General features: G+C 41.0%; 2 protein-coding genes across 3 annotated transcripts; both read left to right on the top strand.

Annotated features, from left to right (window-relative positions):
• Window positions 1–7,832: 7,832 nt before the first annotated feature.
• On the top strand, window positions 7,833–18,641 carry dhrsx (dehydrogenase/reductase (SDR family) X-linked). Its single transcript, XM_070958113.1, has 7 exons — window positions 7,833–7,949; window positions 14,780–14,887; window positions 15,187–15,255; window positions 16,731–16,832; window positions 16,962–17,169; window positions 17,475–17,682; window positions 18,100–18,641. Exons 1-7 carry the CDS (start codon window positions 7,850–7,852, stop codon window positions 18,271–18,273), a joined length of 969 nt encoding a protein of 322 aa, XP_070814214.1. The 5' UTR covers window positions 7,833–7,849; the 3' UTR covers window positions 18,274–18,641.
• LOC139328004 (E3 SUMO-protein ligase ZBED1-like) lies at window positions 7,855–13,539 on the top strand. 2 transcript variants are annotated; one of them, XM_070958112.1, is made up of 2 exons: window positions 7,855–7,949; window positions 10,045–13,539. In XM_070958112.1, exon 2 carries the CDS (start codon window positions 10,093–10,095, stop codon window positions 12,142–12,144), a length of 2,052 nt encoding a protein of 683 aa, XP_070814213.1. In that variant the 5' UTR covers window positions 7,855–7,949; window positions 10,045–10,092; the 3' UTR covers window positions 12,145–13,539. The 2 variants fall into 2 exon arrangements, with proteins under 2 accessions (XP_070814213.1, XP_070814212.1); XM_070958111.1 differs by lacking the exon at window positions 7,855–7,949 and adding an exon at window positions 8,162–8,250.
• Window positions 18,642–18,772: the final 131 nt, after the last annotated feature.

Here is an 18,772-nt window from a genome sequence, read left to right as displayed (position 1 = left end):
AACAAATAATTTTACCTGGACGGAGAGCATCCTCCAGATTGAACCCAAAGCCGTCTATGAATGAAGAACATAGACACAAGAAATCTTAAAATGAGCGTGGCTTTACCGAATATCTCTAAATGAATGTCTTCTTGTTTTTATGGGGAAAAAAAAAATCAGTTGTTGGGGTTGACAGGTGATAATATATGGCGTTTGAGTATGAACACGAATCTGTCACTTATCTATATCTCAAGAATTAGCAAGAAATGAGCAAACTGAGGTTTTGTGGACTCACTTCCTCCACCAGGCTGAGAGGTCTGAGCATCTATGGAGCAGACAAAGTCAGTATGACAGCATGTTCATCGTCATCAAACTGCAACATATTGACAGGCTCTAATTGAACTGAAGGGAGTCTGCACTCTTGGATACTGTTGCTTGAAAATTGTCTGCATGAATTGATTTATTTGGCCAGAGGCAAAGATGATGAAGGTCTTGTGATGTTTCAGCCATATCTCTTAGATAAAGTCTGGAAAACTTTATCGACAAAACTGGTGTTAAAAGCATCTGGATAATGTTTAAATCAGCGAAAACAAATCTGGTGATCTAACAAGGCCAAATATCAGTTAATGCAGCTTTTACTCTAACCAACACTGGCCTAAATTACTGCTATCATCTGTATTCAATCAATATTAGTTATCCATAAATGAGCTTTACCTGGACTAAGAGCATCCTCCAGATTGAATCCAAAGCCATCTAAGAGTGCCAAATATCAAAGAGAAATTATAGGTCATCATTATTTAATCAAAGTGCTAAAAAGGCATTGAATTTGAATTGGTATGACATTTGTACACTCACTTCCTCCAATGGATTTAGTAGGTTTGGGTCTCACGGTCGAGGCTCCTGTAACATAGAGATGCATAAACAAAAGGCCTGACTGTGCTCACTATTTTGTGCTCCTGCACACCTGAGGCTCTTGTCATTGGTTTCCACAACATTGCAATAGCCTCTTTATGTAAACAATGGCAGAACTTTTTAAGATTCTTTCTTTAAAATCATAAATTAGACTTAAATAAAGGACACTGAAATGGTAAAAAATGCTACATACATGTCTAAGGTTTCATTTCTGATGAACTGATCTGTCTCTGATCTGCTACTCACCGTTGCCGCGCAGAATATCATACACGCTGAATCCTGTTTGAGAAAGACATGAAAAACAAAGGTTAACGCCCATCTGAAGATCCACTCCCTGCCAAAGTTTTGTGATATTGTGAAACTCAACAGCTGAGTTTCCATACATCAACTCATGGCCGGATGAAGTTTTGGGGATTTGTGGTCGCTACTGGGAAAATCAGGGTGTGGATCTGCTGCTCGGACCTTATAAGCAGCAGAACATTTGACTGTTAAACAAACATAGTGATGTGCACACTCACTGCGCTTAGATCGGTGAAGAGTTTCTCCACGATTGGGATCTGTGGGCACGGAAACATCATCGTCAAGTACATCAAAAAATGTATAACTATAGATGTCTAAAGAATTAATGCATGATTAATTGCATTAACAAAGAAAGTTACAAACTATCATAAAGTTGCTCTACTCACTTAAACACCCGCATTTGTCTCAAAGGTTACTATGAATTGCACTATGAGCAGCTACCCACAAGGGCCCCAGAGGCCCCAGGCTGCATTAACTAGACAGTATTAGTGACCATAAATCAAAATGTTGCGTGCATGGGCCGCTGTGACAGGGTGGTGCTGTGATGACAGCAGAAGTGGTGCAATGCTGATGTGTTAATCTGTTGTCATCAGCTGTCAGCATCACAGTACCTGTTCCTCAAGCAGGTCATGTTGTTGTTGTTTCCACCGCCTCATTAGGACAGCAATTAGACATGGCAGCCTCACTCATGTTCTTAAGTGTTTTCAACATCGCTCATCTCGTCCCAACTCATCTCATCTCTTTTCATGCTTTAATCCCACTAAACCACAAACAGAGTTCATGCTTATAGGATCTCCTGCCAATGCAACAGATCCTGTTGTGCTCTTTTAGAGTATGTGTAAAACCATGATCATGACCTGAGTGTTCATATTAATATTTTAGTTTCATTAAAATGGACTTGTAAGGATGGTTTTGAGCAGCGATTATAATACTAAAGTAAAGGTCACTCACCATTATCATCTTGGTCAGTTCCTGGAAAAGAAGGACAGGCAATGTCATTACAAATCAACATCACTAGTAGAAAGAGTTGGAGCCTTCCCAAACAGGAAAACATGAAATCTTTCCTGATGTGAATTGCGTTCGGTCCTGTCCTTTTCTTTCCATTAATCTATGGCCTGTGTGCTCAGCGTCAGGCTGTTGCAGAGAGTCGTACAGTTCAGTGCAGCTGTTGGTTTCCATGCAGCACTGACTGACACTCTGAGCAGCTTTGGACACCAGATGTGTACGCCAATGCTTCTTGACCAAGAACTAAATGGACTGTGACGAGAAATTCTGAAAATGTATTGACAATATGAACCACGTAGCGAGCACCTCATCAGAGGTAAGCCTGACAAGGTGTTCAAGCGCTTTTACAAGCTGAGATCCCCTGTGTAATAAAAAGCTCTCTGTAAATATTAACTACAAGAAGAATCCAGTGTTCATCAAAAAAAACAAACAAACAAACAAGCAAACTACTGCATAAGCTAGTTTTATTCTGTCAAAATGAAAAAAAGTAATCAGATACACCACCACTGTTCCTTAAACCCTCTATCGCCTTCAAAAGATAAATGGACAGCATCGCTATGCAGTGATCACAGCTTTGTCTTACCTTTCACCATCACTGTAACCAGAAGCAGAAGGAAAGCGAGCTGCAAACCAGACCTCATTCTGACCAGAGCTTTGAGCTTTTTCTCACCACGACTTAAGACCTGCTTCTGAAGAATTTTTTTTACAGATGCAGCTGCCGTGTGCCGCTCGCTGTTTCGACTCCGACCTTTTAAAGAACAGGCGAGGTGTGGCGTTCAGAGAGGGCTGTTGCAAAAGGTGGATTGCGAAAAAATGTGACCAACACACCTGACAATAACAGATTTGTTCAAAACAAACGGTCAAAACAGAACAATTACTTGTGACAATGACTCAATCAGTCTGTAATTACTTGATATATACCATGAATAGAATTTACACCCATCTGTGTTAAACACTATATATATAACAACTATAAAAGTATTTTTAATGTTTGCATAAATTATAATGCATTATTCATTCCAATGCTTTATTTCTCCATAAAAAATACCAACAAAACTTGATTTACATGGCACCTTTTAAATACTCTTACTGTGTTTACGACATCAAAAATTAGGATAAAAAACCACCTAATGCTCTCGACGCCAAGGGTAACTCGTGCAAGCAAGGCTGGCAGTCAGCTTATTCGGTTATTGAGGTACGAGGACGTGTTGGTTCAGAAGATACTTGTTGATGTTGGTTGATGACAATGGGAAGCAGTTCAGATCACTCATCCACTTCAGTCCTCAATAGGCTCTTCAGACTCCACTGTTCAATCCGCTCAGCTCCCTCTGCACATTCATCAGCTGATTTTTTATTTCCTGACTTAAAGATGCTCTTCCTTTAATTGAGGACAGCCTTTATGTCAGGAGTAATGCAGGTTTTGTTGTTGGAAAAACACCATACGGATGTGGTGGATTCCCCCTACAAGAAGTTTATGTCACCCATTACCCATTGCACAATGTGTGAGGCTGTCAGTCTTTCCCATGAGCACAACAAAACACACACGCCAGCACTCCCCCCTTCCTTACAAACACCAGAAAAACGGACCATATCACACCAGTCCTCAGATCACTACATTGGCTTCCTGTGAGTCAAAGAATAGACTTTAAAAACTTACTGTTGGTCTACAAAGCATGAAATGGTTTAGGACCAAAACATATTCTAGATTTATAACTCCATATGAAGTATCCAGACCTCTCAGGTCATCAGGGACAGGTCTACTGTGTGTTCCCAGAATCAGAACCAAACAAAGTGAAGCAGCTTTCAGTTATGATGCTCCTCACCTGTGGAACATTCTGTCCTGTCTACCCACCACATCTGGAAACAGTCCAACACAGTGGTCGTGTCTCGAGTTAGCGTGGTTAGCTCCCTGAACAGCATAATGCTACGCTCCATCTGGTGCTCAGTCAGCAGTGCTACCTCATGCATCACATTTGACAGAGATCTTTCATTTCCCGTGACGATAAAGGGGAAGACCAGTTTGTAATGTTTTCTCTGGGCTCACACCCCGCTATCTGCCAACCCCCAGTGTAGACAAATTTTATTACTAGGAATGGATTTATTTTTTATCGTAAATAAGACTTTTATGTGTAGGACATGTTTTGTCCCTTAGCTCAAGAATCGCGCAACCCCGCTCTCTCATCAGAAATCATGCAGTCTGCAGTCGATGTTCGGCTCAGCACATTTCATGGTCACTTGGCTGTTGCGTCAAAATGGTTCAGGGGTGGTTTGAGGAGCACAACGACAAGTTTGAGGTGTTGATTTGGCCTCCAAATTCCCCACATCTCAATCTAATCCAGCATCTGTGGGATGTGCTGGGCAAACAAGTCCAATCCATGGAGGCCCCACCTCACAACTTCCAGGACTTGAAGGATCTGCTGCTAACATCTTGGTGCCCGACACCACAGCATGCCTTCAGGGGTCTAGTGAAATCAATGTGTCCATGGGTCAGGGATGTTTTGGCAGCCTAACAAAATATTAGGCAGTTGGTCATAATGTTTTGCTTGATCGGAAAATATTTTCATGATGAAGTCAGAAATGAAAAGCCAGAATGCTTTCTTTCATGCAGCCACAGATAACATGATGCTCAAATGTGTCCGAAATGTCCAGCTAAGTTATGTGTGACAGCACGCCATGACAAAAAATTAAATGGGGAACACAGATTCATCCAGACCAAAGTGCCACACATGACTGAGGAATGAAAGTAAAAAACCATGTTCTTCCCCAGAAATAATCTGCGTTTTATGGTCATTTCCAATCACGAGTGAAGGACTGAGAAGGGATGTTCACTCTGTGTGAGACTAATATCAAGATTGGATCTTGCCTCATCATCAATATGAAGACTTATCAAAGAACACACTGTACTATCCATGTCCACAGAGCTGCAGGGGTCCATGTGATCTAATTTTAAGGATCTGTTCATCTCAGTGATGCTCTGTACTGTGATTGACTGCAGTCTGTGTTTTTCTGGAATTTGGGAATTTTGAAACCTGGGGGGGATGGGGTCACATTTTATGCTTAATTCTCAGACAAGACAGCCACTTTAAAGGCTGATTCCAGCATTTGCAGACTACAGTCATGTGAAAAAATTAGGACACCCCATCACATATTCAGTTATTCATTAAGAAATGTTCACATATTGATGTCTAATTTTATTTTTTATTAATCTCTGGAAAAGAAAGTGAAATAATTACAGAAAAACAACGAAAAATAACACTGTTTTACTCATTAAGCAAAAGACATCACCATAAATGCATGCATCTGGGCTTTGACTGGATTCCAGGACTCTCCACTTTTCAGTTTTCAGACAGCCCTTAACGTATTTACTGGTATGTTTAGGGTCATTGTCATGTTGCAGGGTCCAGTTCAGCTTCAGTTTCAATTTTCTTACTGATGGTCTCACATGTTCTTCAAGCACCCTCTGTAGAATTCATGGTAGATTATAAGATGGTGAGCCGGCCAGGTCAAAGGCAGCAAAGCATCCCCAAACCATGACACTTCCATCTCCATGCTTCACAGTTGGTTTGAGGTTCTTTTCCTGGAACGCAGTATTTGGTGTGCGCCAAATATGTCCTCTGTTCTGGTGTCCACATAATTCAATTTTACACTCAACTGTCCAAAGAACATTATTCCAGAAGTCCTGTTCTTCATCTATGTTCTCCCTGGCAAACTTCAGTCTGGCCTTAATGTTCCTCTTCCTCCTTGCACACCTCCCGTGAAAGTTAAACTTGTGCAGTCTCTTTCTGATTATAGAGGCATGCACTTTCACATCAACAGTCACCAGTGCCTGCTGCAGGTCCTGTGATGAGATTTTAGGGTTTTTGGAGACTTCTTTAAGCATCTTGCGGCCTGCTCTCGGGGTGAACTTGCTTGGACGGCCAGACGTGGGCATGTTGGCAGTTGTTTTGAATGTACTCCACTTGTACACTATTTTCTGGACAGTGGAATGGCTGATGTCAAACCCTTTTGAGATCTTTTTAAATCCCTTACCAGACTCATACACTGCAACAATCTTCTTTCTGAAGGCCTCAGACAGGTCTTTTGATCTCACCACGGTGTTCACTCTCACGTCAAGTCAGGAGTACACCAAACTGAATGACTGAGGGCAAGTCTCCTTCAAAATGAGTGACAATGTTGTAATCATGTGCATCTGATGTGAGACAACTGTGTGTGATTTCAGCCAATTTAAGAGGGAAAAAATGTGGGGGTGTCCTAATTTATTCCTCAACAGAAATTGCCTTTTTATTTTATTACATTTTACAGAAGGTTTTAAAAATATTTCTTCAGTTTTACTTGTTTAGTTATATTACTTGAATCTCTAAGTATTGTTAAAATAGATATTAAATATCCATATGTTTAAATTTGTCAAAAAACACACGTTTTCATAGGGCGTCCTCATTTTTTCACATGACTGTATGTATTGTAAAAGTCAGGCTGCCTTTACTAAAATTTCTGACTGTGAATAGCAATGAAATGAAAGTGAGTAAAAGATTACCTGATTTTAAAAATGAAAAAATTCTTTGCAGCATTTTAAGCAAGATCTCTGTATTATTTCTATTCTGCACGACTTTAGAGTAAAAAAGGAGAGGAGCACCATGCAAAAGTTTCATCACCTCAAATGATTTGAGCTTTGAGATAACCTTTCTGAAGGGTCTCAGACCGTAATCAGCTGATAGCTTGTTCACAGTCATCATGAGGAGAGGCCAGGTAACGCAAATTACTCTTCAAACCTTGTCCCAACAATCAAATGCCATGGGCTCCTCCAGCAGCTGCCACCTGTCAACAGGAAAAATGTCAAAATAAATTCAACTGAACTTTGGTTCTGTTATCTACAAGTTTAGATCATCTGAACAATCAATGCCAATGAACAACCATGGCAATTGACAGAAGAATACTGTACATTTAACTTGTGTATTTCCATACAAAACAGGTTCACAAGTACACTCCAAAATATATCGTATCAAACCTGATGGTGAATCATTTTCACTTAATCATTTTTGTCATACTGTCTTCAGGAATATTAACCTGCTGCACTCTGTTGGCAGCTGTCCTTTAAGCGTGCATAACATGTTGTTTAGTCCACTTCTTGCAACTGGCTTTAGGTGAGTTTCACATGGAAAGCATAATAACCACTGCCTGAAAGCTTAACTAATGATCATGCCTAAGCACATCAGAGGAGCTTATGAAACACAGTACAACACATTACATGACAACGGGAGCTTCTTTCAGTTAGTTACAAGTATCAAAATGAAGTATGTTTCTCTTGAATAATGCATACATTTACACAATTGAGTTAACTGACACTGACACCGCATTATATACATTATAGTTAGGCTCTACTTTAAAAACAAACATAAACGTCATAAAGATTGAAATTAATGAATGGTGGAGGTCAAGTGGAGACCAAGATGGGATTGATTTAAGAGCAGTTCAACCAGATAGTCAGATAATAGTTGATGGGGGGAGGGAAAAAAAATTTAAACTAGATAAATCAGCTGATGCAGCGAAGCATCTTGTGACGCAAGTGTCTTGGGGGCGGAACCACTACAAATGCGATGAAGGCTGCGACTCGGACTCATTATCGCGACGCACAGCTGGAGTCGGAAGCGGAGTGATGTGGCTGATCGCAGTATTGGTGCCTCTTGTCAGGCTGTATTTGTGCGGAATGAAGGTTCTTCTCTATCAGATGTTCAACAGATCGTTTACGCTCCCAGGTTTGGTCAATTTCTCGTTCCTACGTGTGTGTTACGCTCTGCTAATCTCCTCTTTCAGGTTATGATTTCCCACTACCCGCCATTCTTTCTTTTGCATGCAGCTCTCAGTGGAGATGTGAGTTAGAAGTATTATATCATTTGTTGACTAACGAATGTCGTTAATAGAACCTGAGATATTTTTTTATTTTTAAATGAAAGAGGTCAAAGTTTAGAGTTTGAGGAGTATTGTGACCTTTATGTTACTTATTGCTATTATTATAAAACCCACTTTGTGGAAAACATGCCACATGTTGGCTTAAAGGTGAGTTCATTCATCATGGTTCAAACATCTGTCTGTCCAGGGATAATGCTTGTTGCATAAAGTCTACTGAAATGTATCTATTCATTCAAAAATATATTGAGCAGAAAGCAGTATTCGGATCACTGCGTTCTTTTCATAATCACATATTGTGGTTGCAAAAATAAAAAGCCAAAGTTTTCATTTGGAGAACAGCAGTAGTTTGTCTCCATGAAAATGCTTGGTGAAAATATTTTCCCAATATTATTAAGGATATTTTCTGATATTGGGATATATCACAACTGGAAGCAAAATTGTTATAAATATGTAATAAACAAAGGCCTTAATAACAGTTTAGTTCCTTCTTGAATTAATAGAACGATAACATGAGATCATATAATCACAATTTCCAACATTATTTGACCTTCTCATTCAAATACGGCCGACACAGAGCAGCACAAGCTTGTGAATAATTTCCTTGCACATCTCCTGAATAAATGCGGCGTAACAATATATGGTAATTATCCTAAAATGTATTAATTGCTGTTCATTTTATTACAGCGTATGTACACATAGAGAAACCTGCCTTCAAAAGTTATGTAACTCATAAGAATTTCAACCTCAAACGTAAACATAAAATCATCTCAACTCAAGGTCCCCGATGTCCAACAGGCTCTCTGAGCCTCAACTGATTGGCGTCCATCTGCTGAAGACCATGAAATGTGATTAGAAGCTGTGGAAAAAGTCAGTGAGAGGACATTTAGTTTAAATGAATCTTAACATCTTGCCTTAAAATAACAACTGTCACGTAGTACATACTCAAACTGTGGTGATGGTCTTCTGAATGATCCTTTCACACAAAAAGGTTTTGTGTTGAAGCATGTGACGACTGCAGAGTGAGAAATTACTGTTGCATTACACTTCAAGACAAAGACATGATTGTGTCCCCCGGCCAGAAGAATTACTCTCTAATCACTCAAAGAATGCAGGCAGTTGATATGGTAGAGTGCAGTGGCCTGAAAGGAAAGTCTCAGAAGACTTCTGATTAATGACAAAAAAAATCAAGCTTGACTGAAAAATCAGTTTTTATTTTAATCCTAAACTACACCGTAAAAACCCCAGGTGCACAAAGGGGTTGAACGTGTCAGAACTGAAAAGATCACTTTTAAATCCTCCTTCATTGTTACCTTCATATAGTAAATTAAACTGAAGCACTATAATGCCATGTTCTATCACAGCCAAGTGTGGTCACACGTTCGACAGACAGACCACACCCAGCTTGTGATTCTGGGTTTGGTCAGAGGACTTATATCTTTCAGCCTATTGAGCCCACAGCAACGATGTTTCGCTCCTTCCAGAATCTACTGTGAGTTTATTCTTTCTTTACACGTGGTCATGTGTTTGATGAAAACCCTGCAGCCAACAAAACATGCCATGTCTACATCATACCATCATTGTCAAACATAATCAATCATTGGACTTGAACTAAAACTGAAACTAACCCAAACAGGCTTTCTTCCTTCAGTGAGATTGCATTCTGGGAGGTAATATAGAACATAATAGTAAAGATAAAATGGACTTGGCAGAGGGAGCTTTGTTGCATTGCATGTGAACAGATTTTCGAGAGATCAGATCAGACATTAGCAAGGTGAAAGTTTTACACTTCCTGTCTTAACCTGATTTCTCAAAGTAATTTGATTTGTTGTTTACATGTAAACATCACAGAAAGGGTTTAAGATACTGTTTCAGTGTCGTCTCAAAAATAGCTAAAGTGTTTTTATCAACATCCTCAATTGTTTATTTCACTATTCTTGTTAGGTACTCATAAGTGAAGGCATCCAAGTGGATTGCTTACTGAAGGAACCAATGGAGGCTAAAAGTTCAGGACCTTCATGCTCTGGCCTCAATCTGGTTGCCCACCCACGGGCAAAAAGCAAAGTCTGGAAATACTTTGGCTTTGACACAGATGCAGATGGCTGCATACTGCACTGGAAACGGATATACTGTCGCGTATGTATGAGTCAAATTGCTTATTCTGGAAACACCTCCAATCTGTCGTACCACCTCGAAAAGAACCACCCTGTAGAGTTCAGTGAGTTTGTGAAGAGCAACACAGATCAGATGCGCGAAGCATTCGCCACAGCATTCTCCAGGATAAAGTCTGAGCCGTCGGGTGTACATGTTCAGCAACAATCCCAGGACACCAACTTAAGGCAGAGCTTAGACTTTGAAAACAGACGACACAGTGATCTGACTGCTGCCATCATCAACTTCATCTGCGAGGGTTTGTATCCTGCATCTGTAGTTGAAGAGCCTACTTTCAAGACCTTAATGAGTACTGTTGATCCTGGCTACTCTCCACCAAGCAAAAGCGACCTCGTAGTTAAAATGCTTCCTCAGATGTACTGCCGTACCCGGGACATGGTCTTTAGTGAGCTTACTGGGGTTGTGAACTGTGGTGTTACGACAGACCTTTGGCAAAGCCAAACCCAGAATAGAACATACATTTCACTGTCTATGCATTCAGTTAATTACAATAGTACAACTGGCTTCTCTTTGACCAACAAGTGCCTGAAAACATTTCAAGTACAAGAGGACAACACAGCCGAGAACATCACCAGAGCGATGTATGAAGCCTTTGTTGAATGGGGGATAACTCATAAAGTCAGCGGTGCCACCACAAATGGTTCAGTGGACATTGTTAAAGCATGCTCGCTCCTGGAGCTATCAGTGGAAATGCCTTGCCTCGGACATACCATCAACCGTGCCATGGATGAAGCCTTCCAGCTGCCAGGAGTCGACAGCTTTTTGGGATGTTGCCGCAAACTCGTCGATCATTTTAGAGAACCAGCAATGTATCTGCTGAGGGATAAACAGAAGCAGCATGGCCTCACTCAGTGTGCGCTCATCACAGACAGGTGTCGGACTTGGTTGGCCACGTTGGCAATGTTACAAAGACTGAAAGAGCAACAGGTTGCTGTCACTGCAACGCTTATAGAGAGTTCCAGCAACCATCATTTCAGCTTTGATGGTTCTGACTGGGCCTTGTTGGGGGGTTTGATTGAAGTCCTCCAGCCTTTTAAAGTTGTGACAAACATGATAACTTCTTGCAGGTATCCAACCATTAGCATGGTACGGCCTGTGCTTCATATGCTGTTGAACAACACCCTCAAGGTCAAGGAAGGGGACCTCAAAGAGATCAGCATGACCAAAGAGGTTATTGCAAAGGTTCTATCAAGCACCTATTCTCAGAATTCACATCTCTCACAAGAAATTTCAACATTCCTCAACATTGCTACGTTCCTTGATCCTCGGTACAAGAAACTGCCTTTCCTGTCCACTCAGGAACGCTCCAAAGTTGAGGATAACATCATCGAAGAGGCAAAAGCAATCCTTGAGAAGCAAATTGCTGAGCGAGCATGCCTAGATGACTTCTCTTTGGTATCTGATGAACCACCGAGCAAAAAGCAGACACCTCTAAGAGAATCTTCAGCCAGCACTGTAACCCAAGACAATCCTTTGGCTGCCATATTTTGCCAGTCTGATGCAGACCAGAGCCAGGAGGAGCTGCATGCACAAGTGGTAGAGGAGCTGAGTAACTACAAATCACAACGAGTCCTAGGTCTGAATGAAGACCCTTTACTGTGGTGGTCGAGTCATGCACCCTTGTTTCCTACCCTCCCGAAGGTGCTCCAGAAGTATTGGTGTGTTCCTGCCATGAGTGTACCTTGTCACAGGCTGTTCAGCTCCTCTGGTACTGTTCTGTGCGGAAAAAGGAATCGTTTAGCTCCAGCTTTAGTCGATCAGCAGGTCTTCTTGTACGAGAACTCACGAAGCTACTACGAGCCTGAACCTTGTGAGGATGATTTGGACAATGTTTGGGAGGGAAACTGTTGTCTGGGTCAGCCGCTTGAATGACTGAATGCTTAAAAGTGCAAAAAAGTCAATGAACTGTAATCATTTCAATCTATACCCTGCACACAGCAGTATTAACATTTCATGGATCTGCTATAATGAACTTTCTTCAAGTTTTGGTCAGAATTTTGCATGAAAATGGTTTGAAAAGAACTGTGTAATATTTGGGGGGAAAAGTCCTATCTGCTTTCTCGGACAGTGAGATGAGAAGATTGTTATCTCATGTCCCCACATTAAGTACAGAGCAAAGACTGGAAACAAGAGAAACGGCTAGCCTGTACTGTCCAACGTTCTAAGACCCAAAAAGCCCACCCGTTGACTCTCATTTGTTTAATCTCTAAATGTAAATAGAAAAACCATATGTTTAGCTCCTGTTGCCCAAGAAATAGCTCAAACACGCTGCTCGCCATATAACCATGTATTGTTGTTCATAGTGGTGTGGCTCTAGGTGCACACATGTATGCGCTGAAGACAAAAGACACATGGTGTTAATTAGCAATTAGCTTGTTGATGGACTTTTTTCTGCATTGAGCAAAGCCCGGCTAGCTGTTTCCCCTCCTTGTAGCCATCATGCTAAGCTCGCCTAACCAGATCCTGACTATGTACTTGACATGCAAAAATTACATTGATAAAAATCTTCTTATCTCAGAAAGAAAGAAAAAACCCCCCGACAACCTCAAGATGGAACGAGTGTATTAAAGCCCGTAAGTGAACTATACAAAAAACTGCAATGGTTGATGTCACAATTTTATGTAAAAAAAAAACTTAATTTTGAGTTCTATACACTAGGAATTCTGAAAAATAGAGGTCATGGATAACAAACCAAGCCAGCTCAGTTAACATGTTTATTAAAAAAACAAAAACAAAAAAAACCCCACTTAAATAAACATTTGACTTTCACACTTACTTGAACATTTTCAAAACAAGGTTTATATTCACGCGGCTTTTTTTAATTTTATTTTTGGTTTGTTTATTTGTTAAAACTTACTGCTAAGCTGCCTCATCGGCAATCCTGTTGACTGTGGCAGTGAGGAAGGTGCTTGATCATCTATGTGAGAACAGCCATCTTGACACCTCTGGTCTGCCTCTCCTCTGGATCCGTGTCCTGTTGAAAAAGGACTTGATCAAACACAATATATGAATTATGTTGTCATTTTGCTTATGACGAATGCAATACAAGCTAGATTGCGCACCATGAAGCTGATGATGTACACTACGTTTTACTCTGTCATACCCTGTCGTAATGGCAAAAGTCGGCTCAGACGATGTCCATAAACTCGAAGTGATTGAAGCTCCGACACTGGACCAGACTGGAAAAAACAGAAATTGGCCGAACTCTATTGTGCATGACAGTTAACCTGTGAATAAAATTGCAAGATGCACCTCTTCTATATTAAAATGTCTAAAAAAGACTGACCCGTGTTATCTATTTCATTTAATTGTGGTTGTTCCTGGTTGTTTTTTAACTATTTTTTAACCAGATGAAGGATTTTAGTTTTTAGTCTGGCTCCAATCCGATCAACACATTTCTTCACTCAGTGTTTCACTGACAATCATTTATATTCGATGGCCCAGAACAGTAAAACTTTGCCTGCTAATTATTTTTGGAGCTTGAAGTTTCTCTCTCATAGAAACATATCAGCTGACTCATTCTCCCCCCAGTGCACACACATGCATACACACCTCTTCGCTTGAGAAACACAATTAAACTACCTCGACTTGTAAACTTCAAACACTTAAAAGATCAATTGAGCGTCTTCATCGCTGCAAAGCACTGACTGTAGACTGCTAAACATAAGACTTCCTGGTACATTCTGGTGCACCTCAAACTCTCTCATCTACATCGCTTTGTATGCAGAAGACTTCATATGCGTTCAAGTACATGTGTAAACAAAGAAATCTATACTTAAACATCTGATCTGGAATCCAAATCAGTCCATACTTGGCTCCAATAGAAAATGTATCTGGATTTTATGTTATCGGATAACTCCATCTTTTGTTATTGTTGTGATTGAGCAGCAGAAACTACATCTTCAAGACTCGTTTTCCTTCGGTGCAGTGCAATGTCAGGTGTCTGTAAATTAGAAGAAACCATCAGACCAGTGATTAAAGGCCTATTAATGACTGCATTCATGACTTCTCCACCAGGGCATCTGTTGGCAAATACAACAACTTTGGGGATTGTTAAACTTCAGAAACCTAGCACTGTTCAAGAAACCCCATGCTTAGCGTGAAACATGCGCAAAGTACAAGTACAAAGTTGTGCCACCATAAATTATGTGGTGAGACCAGCTTTCCACAAGAAACGTATTGAATTTAGTTGAAGAAATGATTAAGTAGTTTACTATGCCATTTTTTTCGGAGTGAAAAACACTTACTGCATATCAATACTTCAGCATTAACAACAGGCAAAGATAAATGCTGCGTGGCAGCATCTTAACTGACACGTAAACTGCTGCAAATAAGCATTAAGAGTCCTTCCTCCCTGCAAGGTCTGGATCTGATAAGTGAGCTGCCTGTGACCTGCCACGTTTAATCCTAGCTGGTATTAAATGAAACATTGATACTGATTCCAAAACAACTGGAAATGAAGGATTGCATCATGTTCTCATGTGGTCCCCTCTCTCCTCCTACACAGTCTTGCCCAAGCAAAATGGAAGGGTTGCCATTGTGACTGGGGGGACCAGAGGAATGGGTTTTGAGACAGCGAGACACCTGGCACACCTGGGCATGCATGTTGTCATAGGTAGGCTCCTGTCCAATCATATGCCTCTAGCCAGATAAGGAGTCCAGCTTTAATTAGCAATTTTCCTCTTAATTTTTCGCATAAACAAATGCTGCAAATGAAGTCAAAAGAAGAAGTTAATTGTGAAAAATCAAAATTTTATTATCACACTCAACAGAGGGGCCTTTAATTTGTGCTGTCCTCTTTTCAAAGTTCTGTTTTTGGGGCATTTGATAATCTTACCTATTGAGGTATTGATCTGAAATGCACATCTGCTGGACATCTGCCCAACAAGCCTCTCTGATCTCCATCATCTCCAGCTGGGAACGAGAAAGAAGAGGGTGCAGCAGCCGTCAAGGTGATTCAAAACGACGGCAGCAGAGGGAAAGGTAATCATCTGTCTGCCTCCATCTCTGTCTTTAGTCACATCTGCCATTTTTGCACTTTTTTTCTTTTAGCCAAATACAAAACATTTTTATGAAATAGTCTGGCACAAAATGTCAAGAGCCTTCAAACCAAGGCTTGTTCTGCAGTATTTATAGATGAACTGCAGGTTTTAAGTATGCTGTATTTGAAATATATGTATAGAAGTTAAGACATCATTTTGACTCAATTATTTGGCTTCAGTGAAATTCACAAAGACCTACAATATGACATTAACTGTGGAGGTGGTCAGCTTAAAATGCCACATAAGCATGTGGCAAAGAAAATCAACATATTTCCTTCTGAACACAAGAGAGAGAGCGACACAAACAGGCCAGCATAATAACAGCCATCACACAATATCCACACAAAGAGCTCTTTGTTTCAGCCTAACCGTGTGTGACAAACGGTGCTAATTACACCAGTGACTGACTGAATTCTCAGTAGGCTTTTTCACGTGTTTCTATGCGTCGACATTCTCTACTGTGGCCTTACTTCAGACCCTACTTTAACCCTCTCTTGTCAGGCATCTCAATTAGTGTCATGCAGAATATGCTGCAATTGTGTTTTTGATTGATTTAACTCAGTGCTTGAGCAAGTGCCTCGTGAATGAAATTCCTGCAGCTGCTAAGAAATGAGAAACCCACCAAGAATAATCATGACCTCTGCTGTTCTTCTCAGAACTTCAGAGCTTCTTAACATCTTTCTTGCTCTTGCTTTCTGCTCTTATCAAGGTAAGAGACACCCCAGTAAATACAGTAAAGCAAATCAACTACTCTATTACAAGTTAAAATCCTGCATTAAAATTCAGCTTAAAGTATGAGCAGTTATTATTGCTACTGTTACTGATTGCTGTCAGTATTAAAAGTATCAAAAGTAAAAGTATCCATCACTCAAATGTATTATAAAAGATATTTTTAGATTCTTAATACTGATGCATAAATATGTAAGTAGCATACTGTTAAAGCTCGGTGCTAGTTTGATCGACATTATACACAGTTAGCTAGTTTAGTCCAGTATTTCTCAGCCGAATAAAGATAATGATAAATAATAATTATTAGTATTAGCATCATTGAAAAGTTCCCTCTGAGATATAATATGGTGGAGTAGAAGTTTAAAGTAGTATCTAATCCAGTACCAGTATGTCAGAACTGTACTTCAGCACCGCTAAAAAAAAAAAACTATTAATTCGTTTTGGAATTTGAAAGAGGCGATTGCACCAATCAGCAATCATTGGCTATATACACAAATCAGCGCAGACAGGACTAGTCTGCAAGATGCTCGTCACCATTGCATCACAGAAATTTTCCAGATGAATTTCCGAAAAATTGTGCCTGAAATGCTTCTTTAAAACTGTCAGGTCAGAAATCATACGTCTGTTTCTCTCTTCAGTCAGACAGAGCTCTCTGAGTCTGTGCTAACGCGGTGTTTCTGTTGACAGCTGAGTTTATGTTTGTTGACCTGACCTTGCTGAAATCCGTGCGACAGTTTGTGCAGAAGTTCAAAGACAAAGGTCTCCCCCTCCATGTCCTGGTGAACAATGGTAGGCTGCTTTCATTGTCCCTGTAAATGCCTGACAGGCTGTACTCAAATTACATTTTCAGGTGTTGGTTAAACACAATTTATGTTGAGGGATTGCATGTGCATTGTACTCTGTTATTCTCTCATGTAGCTGGAACTATGTTGGTTCCTGAAAGAAGAACAGAGGACGGCTTTGAGTTCCACTTTGTACTCAACTACCTCGGCCACTTCCTGCTCACCAGACTGCTGCTGGATATGCTGAAGAAGGCAGGAAGACAGGGCTGCTGCTCCAGAATCGTCAACATGTCCTCTGCTACACACTATGCAGGAATTATGGACATGGAAGACTTAAACAGGAGGTAAGAGGAACGGTGGAAACCCTGAAACGAGGCAGTGGCACAAACACTCAACACTGCAGGGTGAATAATACATTCGTATTGTCGTCTGTCGCTCCGGTCGTCCAGCCCTGTTTGTGTGCCTTTCATTGTGTGTGTGTGTGCTGTGCACACTGCGCAGTTACAACCAAATGAGTTGTGCTGCATTCTGTTGTTAACTGATTGTGCAACTGGTTTCATAATTCATCATAATTTGTGCTTATTTCAATGCCAGCATGACTCCAGAGTTAACCTGCACACTGGCACGCCCTCCCTCTCTCTTCCTATAGCATATGCTACAGTTCCCATGGCGCCTACTCCCAAAGCAAACTGGCTATGGTCCTCTTCACCTACTACCTGCAGGAGCAGCTGACGGCCGGCGGCTTCCCGGTGATCGTCAACGCCGTGGACCCCGGCATGGTGGACACAGCGCTGTACGACAACCTGTGGACTCTCGCGCAGCTGCTGAAGAAGCCAGTGGCCAAGACACTGTTCAGAGTACGTGTTTAATAGTATAAGTTGTCGTCTGTTTACGGTATCTATCCTCGTGCTTGGTGATATCTTGATTTTTCTAAAGTCTAGTCTACCGATTTCTCAAAGCACTTCACAACTCATGCGGTATTCTGCCATTCACGCACACACTGATGGCACAGCTACCAGGAGCAATCTGAGCTTCAGTATCTTGTCCAAGAAGCCAGGGATCGAACCACTGACCTGATTAGCGGACTATCTGCTCTGCGTCCTGAGCCGCAGTCTCAGCAGTGCAGGCAGACTGACAACGAGTTCAAACATAAAAGTTCAATCATAAAAACTGCCTGATAAGACTCAGAATTCTGAGGAGCTGAACTTATTCGGACACCTTCTCTTTTAACTCAACCTGTTGATGGTTCTTTTCTTCACACATCTCCTTCTCAGACTCCAGCAGAGGGAGCATCCATTTCCATCTATGCTGCAGCTGCCTCGGAGATGGAGGGGGTCGGGGGCTGTTACCTGTACAACGGCGAGAAGAGGCAATCCTCCAACATTTCCTACGACTCCGAGCTCCAAGCCAAGCTCTGGAAGAAGAGCTGTGAGCTTGTGGGCCTTTAGGAGGACCGATGCAACCTGATGTGACCCACATCAGTCATCTCAGAGATGCTATCCAGAGCTTACTGCCTCTCTTTATACTGTCCCAGCACTTAAATATCTAGAATTTTAATCTACTGCTGTGCTAAAAGCAAATTCTGTGGCATACATTAAGTGTCATACTGTGTATACAATAGAAACTGTGAGCTACTCTTTATGGACATGGTTCTCCTTCTGCCCAATGCACAATTAAGTCTCATCTGTATGTTTTGTTGTACTTGAGCAAGTTGGCTACAGAGCGAAACACCAAGTTCTCCATGTATCAAATGCACTTGTTGTCTTTATCGACACTAAGCCAGACTTTAGTAGTAAGTTTTTCCTAGTCAAGCAGCTTTGTTAATCACCTACAATCTGATCACAGGTGCAACCGAAGTGCCTCAAAGGTGCAAATTTAAGCCTACAGATGACTTTTAAAACATATACTTTTGCACAGCCTCCATTTATGTTTCAATAAATGTGATGT

This window comes from Chaetodon trifascialis, chromosome 24, assembly GCF_039877785.1.
Source record: "Chaetodon trifascialis isolate fChaTrf1 chromosome 24, fChaTrf1.hap1, whole genome shotgun sequence".
In the NCBI taxonomy this organism is placed as follows: domain Eukaryota; kingdom Metazoa; phylum Chordata; class Actinopteri; order Chaetodontiformes; family Chaetodontidae; genus Chaetodon; species Chaetodon trifascialis.
This window is presented reverse-complemented; position numbering and strand designations above follow the sequence as displayed.

Bases quoted from the DNA above. Each gene is read 5' to 3' on its own strand.
- LOC139328004 (XM_070958111.1), top strand. From the start codon at position 8,230: ATGCCACATGTTGGCTTAAAG. The intron at 8,251-10,044 runs GTGAGTTCATTC...TATTCTTGTTAG, and splicing joins TGCCACATGTTGGCTTAAAG to GTACTCATAAGTGAAGGCAT.
- dhrsx (XM_070958113.1), top strand. From the start codon at position 7,850: ATGTGGCTGATCGCAGTATTGGTGCCTCTTGTCAGGCTGTATTTGTGC. The intron at 16,833-16,961 runs GTAGGCTGCTTT...TCTCTCATGTAG, and splicing joins CCATGTCCTGGTGAACAATG to CTGGAACTATGTTGGTTCCT. The intron at 17,683-18,099 runs GTACGTGTTTAA...TCTCCTTCTCAG, and splicing joins TGGCCAAGACACTGTTCAGA to ACTCCAGCAGAGGGAGCATC.